Raw genomic sequence first — 19,750 nt, forward strand, 5'->3', positions numbered from 1 at the left:
AAGGAAGCTCCTCTTGACCAGCCATCTCATTCCTCAGATGTTTGTGACATTTGCCTGAATCAGTCATCTGAGCTCTGAATCCCACACTCTCCTGTCAGGAACTACATACTTCATTGTGGATGGGTCTTATCTACTTCTGACAGGCTTTGGTCACTTCCTCTGTGACGGGTACATGAGTTATAAGTGCTCAGTGAATACTTGATGAATTGAGGAGAAGGGACCCAGCACAGAGGGTGTGAGGAAGACACAATACCAGTAATTCCAGCCATGGGTGTTTGGGGGGCAAGAATAAAGGGGTCTTAAATCACGTAAGAGCTTGTATTCATGTGACTGAAACACAGTAAGCGCTCCGTGAATGAATGAATCAATCAATCAGTGAGTGATGAAGCGAATGTGGCAATTCTTGATTTCCGAGACTTCTGATCACCATGAGTGTTTGTGCCCCGGGTGGCTATTTAGAAAATAAAAGTAGAAATGTTTGAAAAGCCCAGTGCTTTAGCACTCACGTTAGGGAATAAAAACAGAAAAGGGAAAAAAATCTTTCAAAATGATGTAAGCTGCTAAAACCAGAGGTCCCGTTGCATTTTGGTCAGCATTTTACAACTTTTAAGAACAGTGGACGAAGACTGTGCCTTCCTCTTTGTTAGCCCTGCTGGTTAGCACATCACCAAGTACACTGTGAATACCTCAAAAGTTACAGTGGCTGCCAGAGGGACACCTGGTACACAGAGGGACAGCGTCCCTGATGGCAGGTGCTCAGTGAGGCATCGTGAAGCCCAGGCTCTTTAGAATACTAGCTCCGTGGGGCGCCTGGGTGGCTCAGTCAGTTGAGCATCCGACTTCGGCTCAGGTTGTGATCTCGTGGTTTGTGAGTTCAAGCCCCGCGTCGGGCTCTGTGCTGACAGCTCGGAGCCTGGAGCCTGCTTCGGATTCTGTGTCTCCCTCTCTCTCTGCCCCTCCCCTGCTCATGCTCTGTCTCTCTCTGTCTCAGAAAAAAAAAAAAAAAAGTGCACTCCAGTGGTGCAGTGGGGACCCATTTGTTTCTGAATAGTGATCTGTGTTTGCAGAATTGGGGAGGCAGACGTGGAAACACCTGGAAGTTAGATTCCTGCATCGTACCCCAGGTGTCTTGGCTGTTGTTAGGAATGCAGCCAAATGCCTACAAGCCTCATACTATGATTCAGTTTGTCAGAATGAATCTCAGGCTTCCTCTTCTCCCACGCAGCATTTCGTGCCTTTTAACGAACGGTCCCGGGTTTTCCTATGGATGAAGTGATGCGTGGTCTTTGCAGATTTTATTATTTTATTTTATTTTATTTTATTTTACTTTATTTCATTTTTTATTTCATTTTATTTTATTTTATCTTATCTTATTTTATTATTTTTATTTGAGTATGTTTGACACACAGTGTTACGTTAGTGCGCCACCCATGACAGGTCCCCAAAATACACCCTAAGGGAGAAGAAGCTTTAGGAAGACAAAATTCCTTCCCACCGAACGGGTGACTCTTCATTTTTCAAAATTGTTGGGAACATCATTGTGAAACTATTGGTTATTTCTTCCCGGCCACCCACGCTTCTGAAAGTAACATAGCACGCCTTTATCAAAAACAGGTAAAAACAGGTACCTGTGTTCAGGTAAAACTTATTCGGTGTCTTCTATTTAGATTAGAGCTTCTCAAACCATGTTCTGCATGCAAGTCACCCAAAAAGTGTGCCAACCATGTGGCCTCCTCAACCCTTCCCACACCCAGGTTCAGGAAACTCGGAAATGTGCATTTTCGAATCACAAGTCTCCCGGGTAATCCTGATGCAAGTGGTTCTGACTGTACCCGGAGAAACTTTCTCCAGTCGGTGTCCAAATCCACCTGAGCCAACCAACAACGTGCCGTCTCACCAGGTCGCCCGTGTCTACCTCCTCGTAAGACGGAGTTCACGGAATGACACTGTGAGCTGCCTCTGTGTAAGGAACAGCCCAACCCCACAAGATGGAGACTTACACCTACGGACATGCACACCAAATAGATAGATAGATAGATAGATAGATACATACATATAAATGTGATTTATTGTCTAACCGTGTACTTTGCGAGGGAGAAGCACGCATCAACAATTTTTCCAGGACAAGAGGCATGAGCCAAGGCTTTCCAGAATGTCTCGTGGTCTCACTGAGGGTTGTTCTCATGACTTCCCTGTTCCTCCCCTACGACAAACCGAGGAATACATTTTTCTCTCGACTCAGAATGAACAGCCGGGCCATCGCCTTCCTTTTTATCCCATGAACGCTTAACCACGTACCGATTGAGGCCTTCCCCTTCTCACTGACGCCTGGTGACACCTTGGAGCTGAATGCCACCCGCCTTTTGCAACTGTGCAAAGGTTAAAAGTTTGCATTCTAAAGGCAGACGCTTCAGGGCGCCTGGGTGGCTCAGCCCATTGAGCACCCCGACTCTTCATTTTTGGCTCAGGTCATGATCTCACGTCTCATTAAACGGAGCCCCGCCTCGGGCTCTGTGCTGACAGCACGGAGCCTGCTTGGGATTCTCTCTCTCCCTCTCTTTCTCTCTCTCTCTCTAAAAATAAACAAATAAAAATTAAAAATAAAATAAAATAAAATAAAAGCAGATGCTTAGAAGTAAGCATTTTTTTTCAGCAATCTTTATGACTTGCACGGATGAGTGTCAGTCCGTGTGTTTAGCTAGAGGGAGACACACATGCCAGGTGGAACCAGGTTTGGAAAACTCTCTCCGTGGGCAGAGCATTCGAGGCCCAAGATGTGCCTGAATGAGGTGCCCGGGTCCCGGAGCCAGGGCTGAGCTGCAGACGCTGCAGCTGGACAGGGCCGTCCCCGGGTCCTGCAATCTCACGGCCACATTGGGGAATTCTCTGGACGGTGCAATGCGGCCGTGTGGGCGGGCGTGAATGGGTGTGGGTGTGGGCGCGTGTGTTCATCTGTGTGTCTGTGTATGACCACACCTACTTGAAGCTTGACCAATAACTGAAAGGCTGACGGCTTGCAAAATCAGCCACAGCTCTCTTACAAACACTATCAACCGAATAACTGCCTGCGTTTGGTATGAAGCAACTGAAGGAGGGAAGAGCTGGAAGAGGCCTTTCTTCAGGGGATGAAACCAATCTTTGCACAAAAACGTCAGTATGAGCCAATCTGCACGACCGTCAGTCCACCTAGCCAGCTGACATTTAATGAGCACCTACTATAAACCGGGAACGGTGTGGGGGGGGGGGGCTCTGACTTCATTGAATCGGTCCTTTGCCTCTTCCCCGTATAAACAACTCTCCTGATCTCTGAACATTTTACTCAAGGTAGGAAGCGTCCAGTCTGTCCCTCGTTGGCAATGATATTGACGCCATCGAAGCACACTGATAGCACGACAGAAACATGACCCCATCCGTATACAGTGTGAGCGCATCACGCGTTACCTCCTGGGCCGGTGAGGCTCTCAGGAGCCAAGACAAGAATCTTCAATACAGGCCTGTCCTCAGATGGATTCTCTGGTCTTAGAGAACTAACAAAAACTTCGTTTTGCCCGACTTGAAGAAACGACACTCTGAAGAAACAAGGCTAAGGCTGAGAGGGGTGTGTGGGTGGGTGCTCTTCGGGTCTGTACCTCGTCCTGTTCACATCCAGACAGCGTCCGAGGCAGCGGCGTCCCTGCCCCCTTCTCCTCCCCAGGAACTCCCCTGCTCTCCAGCCTTTTTTTAGGTACCCCACGTCCAGGACGCGTGCCTCAGACCATCTGCATTTCCGTATGGTCCCCCCTCCGCAGGAACTGCCTTTTGTGCAACGGCCTGGGATCGAGTCCCAAGTTTCGGGTCAGCAGCTCGGGGGCTATGGTCAAACCAAAAGGGGGGAGCTTCCGTACAAAAGCCAACTGCCTTTCAGTCAACATCGAAACCTGTTTTGTCCCCGTCATCGGGCACACGTGAGACTTCATGTCTGCTGTCTCCTATAAAGGTCTCACAACATGCCTCCGAGGTGGCCCCAAAGGATGATGCCTTTCGTATCAAGGCATCAAGCAGTCTTGCTGAAAGCCACCGCCCAGCGACCACCCCGGGGAGCAGCCCGGGCCACGGACCCAAGCCAGACGTTCTGCCAAGTACCGCGTGCTTTGCACTCTATTTGGAAGGTGTCGGAGGTCCGTGAAAGCGGCCGCGTGCAGGAGAAGGGGCAGTGGGATGAGACGCACACCCTGAGCGGATCTGAGCCTGCGGCCACCCCGCTTCACGGAGGTGAATTTCAGTGACCCCTGGAGCAAGACGGAGTCAAGTCTGCGCGGACCTCGCTCGTGCACTGGCAGCCTTTCGTGCATTCTCCCCTCGCTTGGTGTTCGTGGAGAACCTACCTCAGGCCAGCCCCGTACTTGGCCATGGAGGCTGGTCCTTTCGGGGGGGGGCTTGCGTTGTACTGAGGGAGGAAGCCACTGTGAATGGACAGTGGAGTGACAGCCGGGAGACAAAGAGGGCGGAGGGGGTTGAGGTCAGCAGGTAGAGTGGGGAATGGCTTTCGGCAGCGCCTTCAGGAAAGGCCTCTCCGAGGAGACATTTGCACCGAGCGCTCATGAAGGACAGAACTACCTGGAACCAAGGGTTTCAGGCTGAAGTGACCCTGATTCCAAGCCCCTGAGGCCAAGCCACAGGGTGACCAGATGGCTGCAAGGAGTGACAGAGGGGAGCCCACAGGGGCCATGTTAGGAGCCGAGATTTAACCCAGCAGCTAACGGAAGAGAACCAGGGCAGGCAGGCCCGTCTGAACGTGGACTTGGCCTCCTGTTAACAGCAGTCCCCGGGAGAAGTTAGCTGACCCCTGGGAGCTCCATTTTCCTCGTCAGGGAAATTGTGATAAGGATTCCTATTTTCCAAGGGGCGCCTGGGTGACTCAGTCGGTTAAGGGTCTGACTTCGGCTCAGGTCAGGATCTCGCAGTCCGTGAGTTCGAGCCCCGCGACGGGCTCTGTGCTGACAGCTCAGAGCCTGGAGCCTGCTTTGGATTCTGGGTCTCCCTCTCTGTTCCTCCCCCCTCATGCTCTCTCTCTCTCTCTCTCTCTCTATCAAAAATAAATAAACATTAAAAAATTTAAAAAAAACCAATTCCTATTTCCCAAGATATCACGAGATGGTGCCTTCACACTGCTTACCCAAAACCCTGACACCTGTTAAGGACCCACAAAGCAGTGACGGTGTCTGTGGTAGTTTTGGGTTTCTGCAGCTCGTTTCCTCTGAAAAGTCATCTTTCCCATCACCTTCAGTTTTTTGCTAAACAAGTAAGTTCGTGGCATTTTCCTCAAGTTCAGGGCTATTGCTTTGGTTTGAGTTTAGAATTACTTCTGTGGCAAAGAGTCATTCTGGTTCTCAGAATCGGGACGGCAGGCCAGGGAGAGCTGGAATTTTCGATTTTGAGCACGAACCGTGACGCCTCCCAGCTTTGTATTTTGCCAGCTGGGAAGTCTTTTTCAAAAGCATACCACGTAGGATGAAAATGTAGCACTTCATGCAAAAACAAGGGTATTTAAGAGGGGCGCCTGGGCGGCTCGGTCAGTTAAGCGGCCGACTCTTGGTTTCCGCTCAGGTCACGACCTCACGGTTTGTGCGATCGAGCCCTGCGCCGGGCTTTGCGCTGACAGCGCAGAGCCTGCTTGGGATTCTCTCTCTCCGTCTCTCTCTGCCTCTCCCCCACGTGTGCTCTCTCAATCTCTTTCTCAAAAATAAATAAACTTTTTTTTTTAAAAAAGAATATTTACCACCAAATAATCTCAGAGAAAGGGCACTTCTTCCCCTGAAAGGTCATTTTTCGTAGGTTTCCATCCTCTCTTTGTCTCTCACACGCGCACACACACACACACACACATACACGCACAGACACGCACACGCACGCTCAGTGGACATTCCACCACAGGTGGACAGGCTCCTGCTGGCCTGCGTTTACAGTCACTCCCCCAGGCCACGGAGGGTGCTGGATGCCAGAGGCAGGCAGGCCAAGCTCGACGGCACCCCAGGAGCATCTGACCTGCTGGGACGATGACTCTGCGCTCGTTTGTGGTCATGTTTGGGGGCGGGATGTGCTTCTCCTCCATGTAGCTGCCATAATTCATGCCGACGGTGTCTGGGCCGCCCGCCATCTTCCCGCCTTTGGCCATGCTGCATTCATCCGGGGAGTTTCTGAAGGAGAAGAAGATACATTCTTCCATTATTGCTGCCACCCGGCCTGCCTGTGATACACAGAGAGAACGGAGCAAGGGTGCGGTGGAGAGAGGCGGACGGAGAAGGGAGGAGGGAAGAGTCAACGGGCAAATACGGTGTCGGCTCGGGGCTGAATGGCCCTGTCCCCCCAAAACTCCTTTCCTGAAGCCCTGACAAATGGAACGGTATTCAGAAGTGGGGCCTTTGACAGGTGATCACATGAGGTCACAACGGCGAGGCCCCATGATGGGATCAGTCCCCCTACAAGAAGCAGAAGGGACCCGGGGACTCTCCCTCACTGTCTCTGCCACTGAGGATACACTGAGAAGGTGGCCGTCCACAGCCCAGACCCTGGGCCTCGCCGGCACCTTGACCTTGGACTTCCAGCCCCCAGAACTGTGGGAAATAAATTAATAAATTTGTGTCACGTAAGCCCCCCAGTCTGCGGCATTTAGCTATGCCAGCCCGAGGGGACTAGTGCACTGCCCACCCTCGGCTGAAGCCCGGGGCGGCCTGGAGGGAAGCAAGTCGCCAGCTGGCTTCTGTTTCTTAAGCCAGAGCCTTCTGAAACTGTCATGTCAAAACTCCACTGGTGACAGCTGTTTGGAAACACTTGCAAGGAACAGTGAACCGCCACGGTCCTGTCTCCGTGACTGTAAACAGGCCATGTACCGTATGCACAGAGGTGACCCCAGCTCGGACAGCTGGGTTTAGCCTCCAACGACATTCGCCTTCAAAACCTCAGAATGAAATCCGTGTGTTCAGTTTCAACTCCCTATAGCCAATCATGAGATATGGAGCTTTGGAGCCTCACACTGTCCCTAGCCGAGACACTGGCAGGCGGGGCAGGGACGAGGGCAGACCTGGCAGCCTGGGAGGTGGCCGGAGAGTGGACTCAGCTGCCCCTAAGGGTTGGGATGGGGTGTGAAACCAGCCATGAGGACGGATGCAGACAGGAGTCAGCCGCTGGCCCCCTGAGGACCACTCACAGGGCCACTACCATTAGGAAGGCAGCAGCAGCCATTTGGATAAAGACAAACCTTGCCTTCTTTCTGGAAAAAGAAGAAAGGGACCATAAATATATGATGAATTCATATCTAACAGGGAAACCCCCCAAAAGGAAAATCCAACGCAACCAGGAAACAGAAAAATATGTCAATGCCTTTTAGAAGGTTAGCCCACAGGTCATTAACTTCGAGACCACTGTAGATGAGGGGCCTTGATAGTTGGGTTATATATTCTAAGGTGGGTTTCCAAAAACTGCCTCTCGAGCTCTACCCCACACAGGATTTTCCTACTCTTGGGAATCTCCAAAACTCCACTGCATGTTGGATTCCCTCCCAGTGTCTAAGGCGTTGAGGTTGTGGGCTCCACTCCAATGAACTTTTCTTCGTCTCCTCCACACCTCACTAGTTGAAGCTCTGCATCCAACTTGTGGAATCATGGAACCATGGGCCTGGCATGGCCTTGACCTTCAAGCTTGAGAACATCAAAACCCTCTGAGCCAGAAGGGCACTCTCTGGGTGGGACAGGCCCGGAGTGGGATGGAGAAGGTCATTCGGGAGCCAAAGGCTTGGCAGGGGTGTGGACAGGAAGGGCAGACCAAGGGAAAGAGTGCCCTGGAAAAGAGGGACAAGAGGGAAAAGAGTTCATTCAGCATCCTAGATCACTGAAAATACACACAGACCTGGTGCTGATGGAGAGAGCTCAGGGCTGACAGCGAGGAAGGCGTAGGTACATCTACAGATAAAGATCATGGTCAGGGTCACAGGACTAAGGCCCCACCACAGGCCTGGAAATACATGGCCATGTTTCACAGCATCCCCACAGCTGTACTAACACGAAGGAAATTTATAAACATTAACAGTCTGAGTTCCCATGGTGCAGACTCTCTAGATTTCCATCACAGCCCACACATGCATTATTTCCTCCTGATGCCACTTTTCCTGGCTGCAGACACTTATCTCTAAAAGACCCATCCTAATATCACAACACGGAATGTCTTCACTTGACACTTAGTTTCCTATCCCTCTGGAAAATTCCAGCAGTTGAGGGGAAGGTGTGTGTTTTGGTGTATTTTCCTCAAGGAGAGAAGTTACTAGGGACTAGGGGACAGAGTCTAAAAGATTTGGTTCTTCAAGGAACAAGCTTTAGATGCTGTTCAGCAGATGAGCATAACTCTGGCAACAACTATAGAGTCTGGGATGAGCGCTGCAAGTTCACCCATTCGCTCATCCATCTAGACCATTTTTATTGAGTGCCTGCTGTATACCAGGCACCATAAGTTCTCTCCTCTCCAGCAAGACAGGTAAGCTTTCCCATTCACCTTCCATTGAAAACCAAACCCCAGAAAACAAAAACAAGAAACAAAACAAAAGCAAAGCAAAAACAAAAAACAGAAGCAGAACAAAAACAAAACAGCCCTCAGACCCTATTTTCAAAAGCTGTGCCTTCAAGACAGTTGAAAAAAAAAAATCATCTTTTTTCCATTGTATTTTGTTTTAGCTTCAGGGGAAGATAGAATGGAACCAGGTTTTTGATCATTTCCAATAGTTTCTGTAAAAAAAAGCTCTAAGGGAACTCCGTCCCCAGAGGGGGGAGAGGGTCACCCCCCAGGCCACTGACAATGCTGGACTCCAAGCAGGTTATCAATACACAGTGGCCACAAGAGCCCCAGCTGTTCTGTTCTCACTTGCCAGGCATTTCCCCTGGTGTATTCTCTTGGGAATTTTAACAGACCGAGAGGAGCACACGGAAGTGTGGGCCCTGTCCTGAGAGCCTAACCATTAACAGTCCTCACAATAGCCTGGGGGGGCAGGTGCATACATCACGTCCATTTTTCAGAGGCGTAAGCCAAGTACACAAAGGAGAAGGACCTGCTCAGGTCGCAGAGCCAGGAGAGGTGAAAACTAAGACTTGAAGCTGGGCAGCCTAACTCCCCGCCCCTGTGCTGAATGCCCCCACCAAGTCAAGGGAAGATGCTGTCCCTACAAGGTGAAATAAACCTGAACTTCAGAAAGGCGTTGACAACTCCCTGACCACGTGTTACTCTGGTTTAAGCCATGTGCTGCAATATTTGCACAATTCCTATTCTAGGGCATCACTGTAGCCCCAGGGCAGGTTCAATCCCGGGCACGGCGTGTGTGGGACCCAACGAAGGACACATATAAAAGAAAAAAAAAAAACCTAAGTAAGAAATAGAGGCAATTCCAGGAGAAGAACATTTTTTTTTCAGAGGATACATCTATTATTTAGACCCTGCTTTATTTAAGGGAAAAAAAAAAATCTCAACCTGATTCAGAGAACTGGAAAGTGTATTTTTAAAAGCCTCACAGTAAATACATTTTTAGTTCTTAGCGCAGGTGTGAGAAGTAAAGACCCACACTCTGCGGAATCTGCCTCCCGGCTTATGGCACTTGCAGCTTCACCGACATCGTGCACGCCGAGGCTTGTAAGTCACCAAAGAGAAACTTCCAGAAACAGTTTGGTACTCCACCGGCAGCAAGCCCTGCCAAGAACAGAGGATCATGTGATCTCTACGCTACCATGATAAGGGTTTGGGTGTTCGATGTATCGCTTTTGAAATGCACATAGCAAAGGGCATCCCTTTAAATGCTGTATTCTTAGTATTTACATACGTGTTTTCTAGCAGTTTCTGTGAAGATTCTAAGGCAATTCATTAGGTGCTTGCTAAATGGGTCGTCATTTATATGAAATATGAAATACGAAATGCTTTGGTCTTATTGTTTGGGGCATGAATTTCTTTATTGCAAGTAAGGCATCCTTCAAGACATTTCTCTCAATGACGCTTTTCGGGGCATACGGAAGTTATTATGCAAACCCAAGTCACAACGAGATGTCACCTCACACCTATCTGGAGGGCTACTGCGAAAAACAAAAGATGACAAATGTTAGCGAGGACGCAGAGAAATTGGAACTTTTGCATACTCTTGGTGAGGATGCCAAATGGTACAGCTGTAATGGAACGCCGTGGGGAGGTCCCCGAAAGTCTTTTTTAAAAGACAATCATATAGGGGCGCCTGGGTGGCTCAGTCGGTTAAGCGTCCAACTTCAGCTCAGGTCACGATCTCGCAGTCCGTGAGTTCGAGCCCCGCGTCGGGCTCTGGGCTGATGACTCAGAGCCTGGAGCCTGCTTCCGATTCTGTTTCTCCCTCTCTCTCTCTGCCCCTCCCCCGTTCGTGCTCTGTCTCTCTCTGTCTCGAAAATAAATAAACATTAAAAAAAAAAAAAGGTATAGATCGCTGGGCACCTGGGACAGCACAGAGCCCTCTTCAGATCCCCTCTCTCCCGGTCTCTCTGCCCCTTCCCTGTTCACACTCTTTCTCGAAAATAAATAAAATAAATACTTTTAAAAAAACCGAACAAAGGAAAAAGGGGTATAGATCTCATGTCAGGTGTTCTTACCACATTGAAATAAAATAAATTGGAAATGACTGGGTCTTAGCCACATTCTCGTATTCACATTTTCGGGTCTGGGTTCAGTGTGTAACCCGAAAAACACTGGTTTTGACAATCCCATAGAGAACGAGGCATCAGAGAGAGGGATCGGGAGCTGGGAGGACAGCTGCTCCCCTCTGTCACAGCAGAAGAAATCCCACCTTGGGCTGAGGTCGCCCCGGGAGGGGAAGGCTGGTGCAGAAACAAGAATTTCACTAAGGCACCTGACGAAAGCTGGGGCGCCATATCGCTTCCCAACTCCCCCAGTGCCCTCTCGGGGCCACATGGCTTTGGGAGTTTAGTCTCCCAAAGGAGCAACCTCACAGAACCCCACGGCACACGCATATAACTGTGGCCACTCCAGGGATATGGAAATAGCACAGAAAGACCCTTTTACCTTCACCTAGAAAAGATGGCACCATGGTGCCCTTCTTCAGAAAACTGCACACACATGCCCAACTCAGTTGGCTTGTTGAGCCTCAACGAACTAAACACTCTGAAAGAGCGTCTGCAGAATCAAGTTCTCGTGAATCGAGACAATGAGTGCTGACTTCGTAAAGCACACTAGCATTTCAAACCAACGATCGAAGGAGCAGGCAAAGAATACCCAATAAATTGGAAATTGCACTAAATTTAAATTCAGGTGAGATGTCACCCACGTCCCCGAACCCAACTGGGTTCTGACAGAGTTTCACAATCAAAGGGCTGGAAGAATCTCCATCCCCAACCCCCCAGACATGACTCTCCGGAAGCTACTTAGACCAACGAATGTTTAGTTCACATTACTAATGTTTTTCTAGGGAAGAGGTTCCATCTTCTCCTCTGCAACTTTAGAGTTATATTTACGTGGGCATGTGGTGGTTTTGAATCTACGTTCTTCCTTTATCCTTCCTCAAACCATGTGAGGTTTACGAGGCATAGAAGACGACACGGTATAAGACAGTTATAAAAACGCACACGAGACAAAACGATAACATAAATAATCAAAGGCATGGAAGTGAATTTAATGTAAGGGCAGAAAAGTAACCAATCACGAGATAAAATCAGCACATTGAGTAGGCTTACTATTTATGGTTGCTACAAGTAGGACACTAATTTATCTCTGAGCTTCCTACTGGCCAAAGCAAAGAAGGAAATGCATCCCGTTACTATTCAAGGTGTCAGAAACATGAAGACAAACCAGGTCTTAGCAAGCGACATCCTTCCCAGTATCTGATAACAGATTCAGAGCATCGCACACAGTCTCGGGGTAGGGGTGGGGAGGGCTGGTGATAAAGCAGGGTGCTCCAAGCACTCAGGTCCCTGCTTGCTTCGGCTACAGAAATCAAGAGACGGCACGTCCTCACGAGTCCTCCATACCTGCCATTTTCTTGACCCTTTTGGAAAGAACTGGCCAACCAGGGAGGTCAGCGCAGGAATATTAAAAATAAGCAAATAATCAGGGCACCTCGGTGGCTCAGTCATTTAAGCATCTGACTCTTGATTTCTGCTGAGGTCATCATCTTACGGTTCATGAGTTTGAGCCCTGAGTCAGGCTCTGCGCGGACAGTGGGAAGCCTGCTTGGGAGTCTCTCTCTCCCTCTCCCTCTTCCTCTCCCCTGCTAGCTCGTGATCTCGCTCTCTCTCTCTCTCTCTCTCTCTCTCAAAAATAAATAAACATTAAAAAGATAAGGGAATATGGGGCGCCTGGGTGGCTCAGTCGGTTAAGCGTCCAACTTCGGCTCAGGTCATGATCTCACAGTTCAGGGGTTCGAGCCCCGCCTCGGGCTCTGTGCTGACGGAGCCTGCCTCGGATTCTGTGTCTCCCTCCCTCTCTGCTCCTCCCCCACTCGCGGTCTGTCTGTCTCTCTCAAAAATAAATAAGCATTAAAATTTTTTTTTTAATTTTTAAAAAGATAAGGGAACAATTGAAAAAACAAAAAAACCTGGAGAGACAGAATGGCCTATATCCCAGTTTCCAAAAATCTTCTGTTTCTATGTTTTAAACTCACATTTGCCCCTGAGAGCACCCAATGCACTGTGGGCAAACAAATATTTACAGACCTTACTTAGTTCATCTCCTACCTAGTATTTGACTGTTTACTCATCCCAGGACCGGCCTCAAGCTCTCTTCATGTATTTACGTTGTAGTAAATATATGGGCAACGCATCTCGCACGGTGCCAAAGTCACGGTAAATGCCACGTTAGCTGCTTCTTACGCACTTCACGCACACAACTCCATGAGGCCAATACCAGGAAACAGGAGCCCCATTACAGGTAAAGCACAGAGGCTGGGTAGGGAGTGTGTTGTGTCCCAGGTGATACAACCAGCAAGAGAAGAGCCAGGATTTGAACTTAGGCACTCGGGGTCCTGAGTCCAAGTCCTCGATCACCACGCTCTAGGACCTCCCCTGGTAGCCCCACACGAGTCGTCTGTCTCACGGTCGTGAAACACAACAGAATGGGCACCTGTTGGGTATTTTCAGAAGAATATCCTGGGAGTGGCCCTGAAGGCAGTCATGGAGAGATTTGCAGATGTGAGCTGAGCCACATGCCCACAAAGGCAGGGCCTCCAGGGAGAAGCCGAAGATGATGTGTTCATGGGGACATACATACGGATTTTGGTGAAGTCTAGTTTTGTTTTGTTTAAAGAATTTTTTTTTATTTTTTTTTTAATGTTTATTTATTTTTGAGAGAGACAGAGTGCGAGCTGGGGAGGGGCAGAGAGAGAGAGAGGGAGACACAGAATCGGAAGCAGGCTCCAGGCTCCGAGCTGTCAGCACAGAGCCCAACACGAGGCTCGAACTCACAAACTGTGAGATCATGACCTGAGCTGAAGTCGGACACTTAACCGACTGAGTCACCCAGGCGCCAGCCCCCCACCTTTTTTTTTTTTTTTTTTTTTTTTTTTTTTTTTTAGAAAAGGCTGATCAACCCCATTTACAGTTGAATGTCAAATGCCCGCCAGACCTCCTGGGGGAGCTCAGCACGGTCCCTTGGTCGCTGCAGGCTCTGCAGAGAGGATGGGCTAAGGCTGGTGACTGTGACAGGAAATCTGGCCAGAGGTTCCCCGGCTAAGAGGCACAGCAGGATTGAACCTGACCCAGAATGTGGACCTAAGAACTGAGGACCAGGACAGAAGTTGGACCATCGGGAAAGTAGTCAGTCTAAGGTTTTCAGATCGAGTGGAACACAGCCCGAGGCAAATCTTCATTTAGCTGTTGCCATACATAACACCCTATTTTATTTTTTATTCTTTTTAAAGAACTCCTTTTTTTAACTTTTTTAAATGTTTATTCATTTTTTGAGAGTGAGGGAAACAGAGCATAAGCAGGGGAGGGGCAGAGAGAGAGGGAGACACAGAATCCCAAGCAGGCTCCAGGCTCCAAGCTGTCAGTGCAGAGCCCGATGCGGGGCTCGAACTCACGAACTATGAGATCATGACCTGAGCCGAGGTAGGACGCTTAAGCGACTGAGCCACCCGGGGGGCCCCAATAATACCTTATTTTAAAAAGGGATAATGTTCCTGTAAAAATGTACCCAGAAATTAAAACTGGGGCTTTGTTTTTGAAAAAAACAAAATAAACTTGGCATCTGACATTGAGTTTCTCACATCAGAGGCTACGGACAGCAGGGTAGACTCCATCATGGAAAGAGCCTGCAGCGAATGGCACAGACGTGGCCATTAGCTTGACAAGGACGGAGACTCAGCCCTGTACTGTCGTCTGTGCTGTGTGAATGGACCTCATTTATCCAAGAATGTCGCTGAACGCAGCCCCAGGCGACAGCCCTGAGCTCACCAGCCACATTAAATCTGTGATTCACCCTCACTTCAGAATAGTTAGCAGAGGCTTTGGAACTTAGAAAAAGTCCATAGCAAGGCAAAATCAAATTTGGAAAATCAATGTACTTCTTCTGGAAGCGGGTAGATGGGGCACCTGGGTGGCTCAGTCGGTGAAGCCTCCAACTTCGGCTCAGGTCATGATTTCATAGTCCGTGGGTTTGAGCCCCGCACGGGGCTCTGTGCTGACAGCTCAGAGCATGGAGCCTACTTCAGATTCTGTATCTCCCTTTCTCTCTGTCTGCCCCTCACCTGCCCACACTCTGTCTCTCTCTGTCTCTCTCTCAAAAATAAACTTAAAAAAAATTAGAACCGGGTAGAGATAAACCCACGATCCTCTTGAAAATCTACTTTTCAAGACCCATCCTTCTTTCCTATCCCTGAATTCCTCTTGCACGTAGAGACAACTCTCCACTGCCTTTCTCTCCACCACATGTGGGGGAGTGTTCTGGAGCTCTGCTTCCAGAATGATCTTCCCCAAATACAAATCCACACTGGTCACGTGCATCCTAAGCCCTGCGTTGGACCACAGGACCTTCTTGGTCCACAGGACACGCCCCAGACGCTCTGGGTCTCCTCAATTCATTCGTTTCTCCAACCAGTATTTACGGAGCAAATCTCTCTGCCAGGCCCTGTCCTAGGTGCTGGGGATACATCGGGGTCCCTATTCTCACGGTGTCTGCATCTGAGCGGCGAGAGCCCCTCTCCCCCGCTACACCTTCTCTTGCCCTCGTTCACGATGGTCCTTATCGCCCCAACTCTTATGCGGATAAGCAAGTTAATGTGGCTAGCACGCAGCCTTCAGCTCATCGCCGTTTATTGGAACGTCACTATCTTCCAGAATGTTCTTTTTAGTTCATTGGGTGGTGAAGCTCCGTGAGAGAAATACAAAGGTTTTCTTTGGCAGTTCTGCCCTCAAAGTCCAGAGAGGTCCGTTCCGACAGAGGGCCCACGGGAGGCTGGCCGGGGCAAAGTGCATACTTGGTTCTAATCGACCGAACAAACTCCTACTAATCGAGTTCTATGGCGTGGACTGAGGCAAGTCGCTACAAAAGGCATTTTCAGGCCCCCAGACAAGGAGGGGATTGTCTGGAGAGCGCCGGGGTAATTTGTGGGTCTGTTTTATTTCTGAATCAGAGGCAGTGGAAAAGCCGCTTCAGACCCCACGGCTGAGCGGCGGGCGGAGCTTGGCAGTGATTCATGGAGAGCTCCCCGCTCACACTGAAACTGGAGATGTTTGTCTTTACAGCTGGGTGTTATTTTTACCCTTGCTAAATATGCTTTCTTACACCTGGAATCCCAGTCTCTTCCCTCCAGCCCTGTCCCCTTCCCCCCCTCTCCAAAGCAGTTGAAGACTAAGTTAATTAAAAAGTCACCACCAACTCACCAACAGTTAGTTCTTTGTCCCTGCAAGGGGTTTGAAGCTTTCCCGAGTTTCTTCATTTAAGTTTATAATTCTCTTTACAGCTGAGAGCGGGTACCAGCCAGACCGTGTTACGTGTCGGTCCTGAAATCTCGGGGTGGGGGGCGATGCGTCCTTTTGGGCTTCATCATTTGGAAGTAAAATGTGCTATAGGATAGGATCTCGACGAAGAGTTACATGCGCAGGATGAGATGTGCCTTCTCTTCTGTCTCATGAGTTGTCTTTGTTGTTGTCGTTGTTTGCTTGATACACTTGGCATTTCTCAGAGAGGAAAGAACGAAGCCCAGTAGGCACCAAGGGGCTTCAGTCTTTTATTTGCATAACAGGCTATGCAAATTCTGGTTAACCAAAATGATTTCACTTTCAAGATAGAAAATCCCAAGGCGGTCCCCCCTGTCCCGCTGCCAATACCCGCACTGACCCAACGGAACTTTCTGGCGTCCTGACGGGGGGGGCAGGACTCCGAGGCTCTCCTACTCTACAAAATGGCGCCCACCCACTCGACACCCCAAGAGATGTCGAAGGAGGTAATGAGTGGCTGCTGAGGAGAAGGGATGAGAAGTCTGCTCCAGACAGAGACGCGGCGGCAGAACCTCGGTCTCCCTCCCGACTATTCCCTGGGTGAGGCTCTCGGTCCACGTCCCAGTTTTGCAGCCCGATGAACTGACATCTGTAAAGACTCAAGGTCCCTTACAAGTAGGCGAGCTATTACTAACTGGCCTCCCTGTCACGGTTCGGAAAACTCACTAGCTCGCAAGGCTCCCACAGCGTGACTTGGAAGGTGGCCGAACAAGGCATCTTGGATGCCAATCTGATTCAGAACCCTGAGGCAGACAGGAGTAAGTGAGACTAGCACTGGGAACTTCTCTGTCCCAACAGAATACATGAAGTCTTACAGCAAATGTAGGAAAATAAAGACTAAGTCAAATCTCCATGAGTCAAAGGAGAAAGGCACGGAGAGAGAGTGGTCCCAGCGAACCACGTTCAAATACCAAATATTGAGTGTCGCAGGTACGATAGAAGACTCTGGCATTAAAAGACCTTCAGCAGAGACTCATTCTGTAGGCAGTAGGTGGGCACAGCACAACACAACATAACACAACTGACGTGCAGGGTGGTTGAACGGTTGCCATCCTAACACTGAGAATTTTTTTTTTTCAGTTTTCATTTCGGCCCAATGAGTATTTACTGAGAGCCACTGATGAGCTTGGATGGCCAAGTCTCTCCAACCCGCTTGTTGGTTTTAAAATGTGGTTTTATCTGGGGACATGTCACGAAGGTAGCGTGAAGGTGAGTCCAGGTAAATTGGCCCGCTGGAATAAAACGACACGAGACGGAAGGAATGGTTTCTAAACGCGCACCATATGCAAGGAACCAAAACGGTCCGTGTTTGGATGTAATGCCTCTCAGTGGACAAGGCGTAGGACGTAGAGCTTGTCTGTCACCTGGAGGAGACTGTGCTGTCCCTGCCAACACAGAAAAGCTGTCTGGCTAAAGGAAGCAGCCTGAGGGAGTGGAGAGGAGGCCAGGCCTGGGGTCACATGGCTGATGACAGGTGGATGTGAGCAAGATCAGAAAACTTAGAAACTCAACGGTTTTCCTCCATGAGACGGGTATAAACGTAATGTCGTTCATACATCGGATAATACATCGTATATTAAAATCTATTAATAAATCACAGTTGGGCTGTGGATGTGCTGATAAATGCTGCTCCTTCTTGGAGTCTTTCTTTTGTGTCCAGGAGGATGGGGTCACACACTCATGCCTGCGATGGCTGGGCCCCAGACATCCCTCTGTTCCGTACTTGTCACGGGATGTCCCAGAACCTTCCTCACGCCTGACGGACCGTGAGCTTCTTTTCACCCATCTTCATAGCAGCTAACGCAGTGCATGATGTGAACACCAATTAGATGTTAATTTAGGAAAAGGTTTCTCAATTTTGACACTGTTGACGTTCGGGGCGGGAAGGTTCTTTCAGAGGTGAGTGGAGGGGGTGGGGGGTGGGGGCGGGGGATCCTCTTTTGTGTATCGTATAATGCTGAGCACCAGCTCTGGCCTCCAGCCACCAGATGCCAGGAATACCCCCCTCCCCCACTGTGACTATCAAAAGTGTTCTGCAGAGGCCCCTGGGGGGCTCAGTCGGTTAAGTGTCCAACCTCAGCTCAGGTCCTGATCTCGCGGTTTGTGAGTTCGAGCCCCGCGTCGGGCTCTGTGCTGACAGCTCAGAGCCCGGAGCCTGCTTTGGATTCTGTGTCTCTCCCTCTCTCTCTCAAAAATAAATAAACGTTAAAAAAAATTTTTTTAAAAGTGTCTGCAGACATTGCCAAATGTTCCCTGAGACACAATCACCAGGGTTGAGAAATGGTTTAATGAATTAAGATCCACTGAACTCAGGTGAGGAGGTGAGAGCCCCTCCCATTCTGCCCGGTGTTCATTAGCACTAAGTGCATGGCCCCAACATCTGGGCTGATATTGGAGGCGCCCAGGCTCTAACCTCGGGAGGATTCCCAGTGTGGTTTGTCCACGTCTCATTTGGAGTCTCCCCAACACCCTGGGCTCATCCCTACTTCCCGCCTTCTTCCTCCATAGGTCCAACCTGTCAGCAAAGCACGTCAGTCCTACCTTCAAAATGGGTCCAGAATGCCACCACCTCTCAGCCGGGCACCACCGTCCCTCACCCGAATTCCTGCACAGGCCTCCTCCAGGAGGAGCCCGGGAGAGCCTGCTAACTCTGAGGAATGTCACGCCCCCACCTTCCTACAGCACCCCGACAGTCTCCTCGCTCACTCAGAGGGAAGATCGCTGCACCTCATTGCCTGTTTGTGGCTTGGGTCACTAGGTGTCAGTCACGATTGTCCTCCAGCGCTCCAGGCTGACCTCGGGGCCTTTGCACAGAGCACTCCCTTCTCCTGGAATATTCTGCTGTTTGACCATGGGGCATTCTCCCTCACACCCTTTGGGACGTTATTCACGTGTCACTGTCTTAGAGACCAGGCCACCCCATCTAGAGCGGCCACCCTGTTTTCCCGCTTGATTTTTCTCCTTCACATCTACCACGATCCAACCTACTGTATGTTTAACTAGATGGCTCAACGGCCATCTTCCCCATGAGAAAGGGAACAGAGCAGAGCAGTAGTTTTTTGTGCTTTATGACTGTAGGTCGAGAACCAAGAAAAGTGACCACACGTAGTAAGCTCTCAGTGAATTCTTGTTGGATGAATGAATGACCGCACGCACAGCCAGTGTGCCTGATGCCCGGACGGGCCAATCGGGTTACCCCCTTTTCTGTCATCGTCGTCACTCGGCAGATGCGTGTTCATTAAATATGACGTCGAGAGGGGCGCCTGGGTGGCTCAGTCGGTTAAGCGTCCGACTTCAGCCCGGGGCACGATCTCGCGGTCCGTGAGTTCGAGCCCCACGTCGGGCTCTGGGCTGATGGCTCAGAGCCTGGAGCCTGCTTCTGATTCTGTGTCTCCCTCTCTCTCTGCCCCTCCCCCGTTCATGCTCTGTCTCTCTCTGTCTCAAAAATAAATAAACGTTAAAAAAAAATTAAAAAAAAAATAGGGTGGGCCTACGCCACCCTGCCGTCACCTCCAGGCGGGCTACGCGGAATTTTCACCGCCTTAGGAAGGGGGCAGGAGACGTCCGATGCACCTGACATCTGGCTGCATCTCCGAGTCAGAGGCGCCGAGGTGCCATGACGCAGCTGCTTTGCACACAATACTGCCCACCTACTCACGGAAGGCAATTTTCTCGTGGGCCGCAGGCGTGTGCATGTGTGTTATCTCCTGGCCCATCTCGCCTGTCTGTAGGGGCCTGGGCCTTAGCAACCTCACGGCAAGTTAAGGCCA

The 19,750-nt window shown here is 49.9% G+C and overlaps 1 protein-coding gene across 5 annotated transcripts in view; it reads right to left on the reverse strand.

Annotated features, from left to right (window-relative positions):
* Window positions 1-19,750, reverse strand: part of ERG (ETS transcription factor ERG) — a 250,015-nt gene that overhangs the window by 37,111 nt on the left and 193,154 nt on the right. For all 5 annotated transcript variants that reach the window (XM_047875272.1, XM_047875270.1, XM_047875268.1 and 2 more), the window contains one exon: window positions 6,025-6,176. In XM_047875272.1, the coding sequence (XP_047731228.1) occupies window positions 6,025-6,176 (152 nt within the window). The remainder of the gene's footprint in view (window positions 1-6,024; window positions 6,177-19,750) is intronic.

This window comes from Prionailurus viverrinus, chromosome C2, assembly GCF_022837055.1.
Source record: "Prionailurus viverrinus isolate Anna chromosome C2, UM_Priviv_1.0, whole genome shotgun sequence".
In the NCBI taxonomy this organism is placed as follows: Eukaryota; Metazoa; Chordata; class Mammalia; order Carnivora; family Felidae; genus Prionailurus; species Prionailurus viverrinus.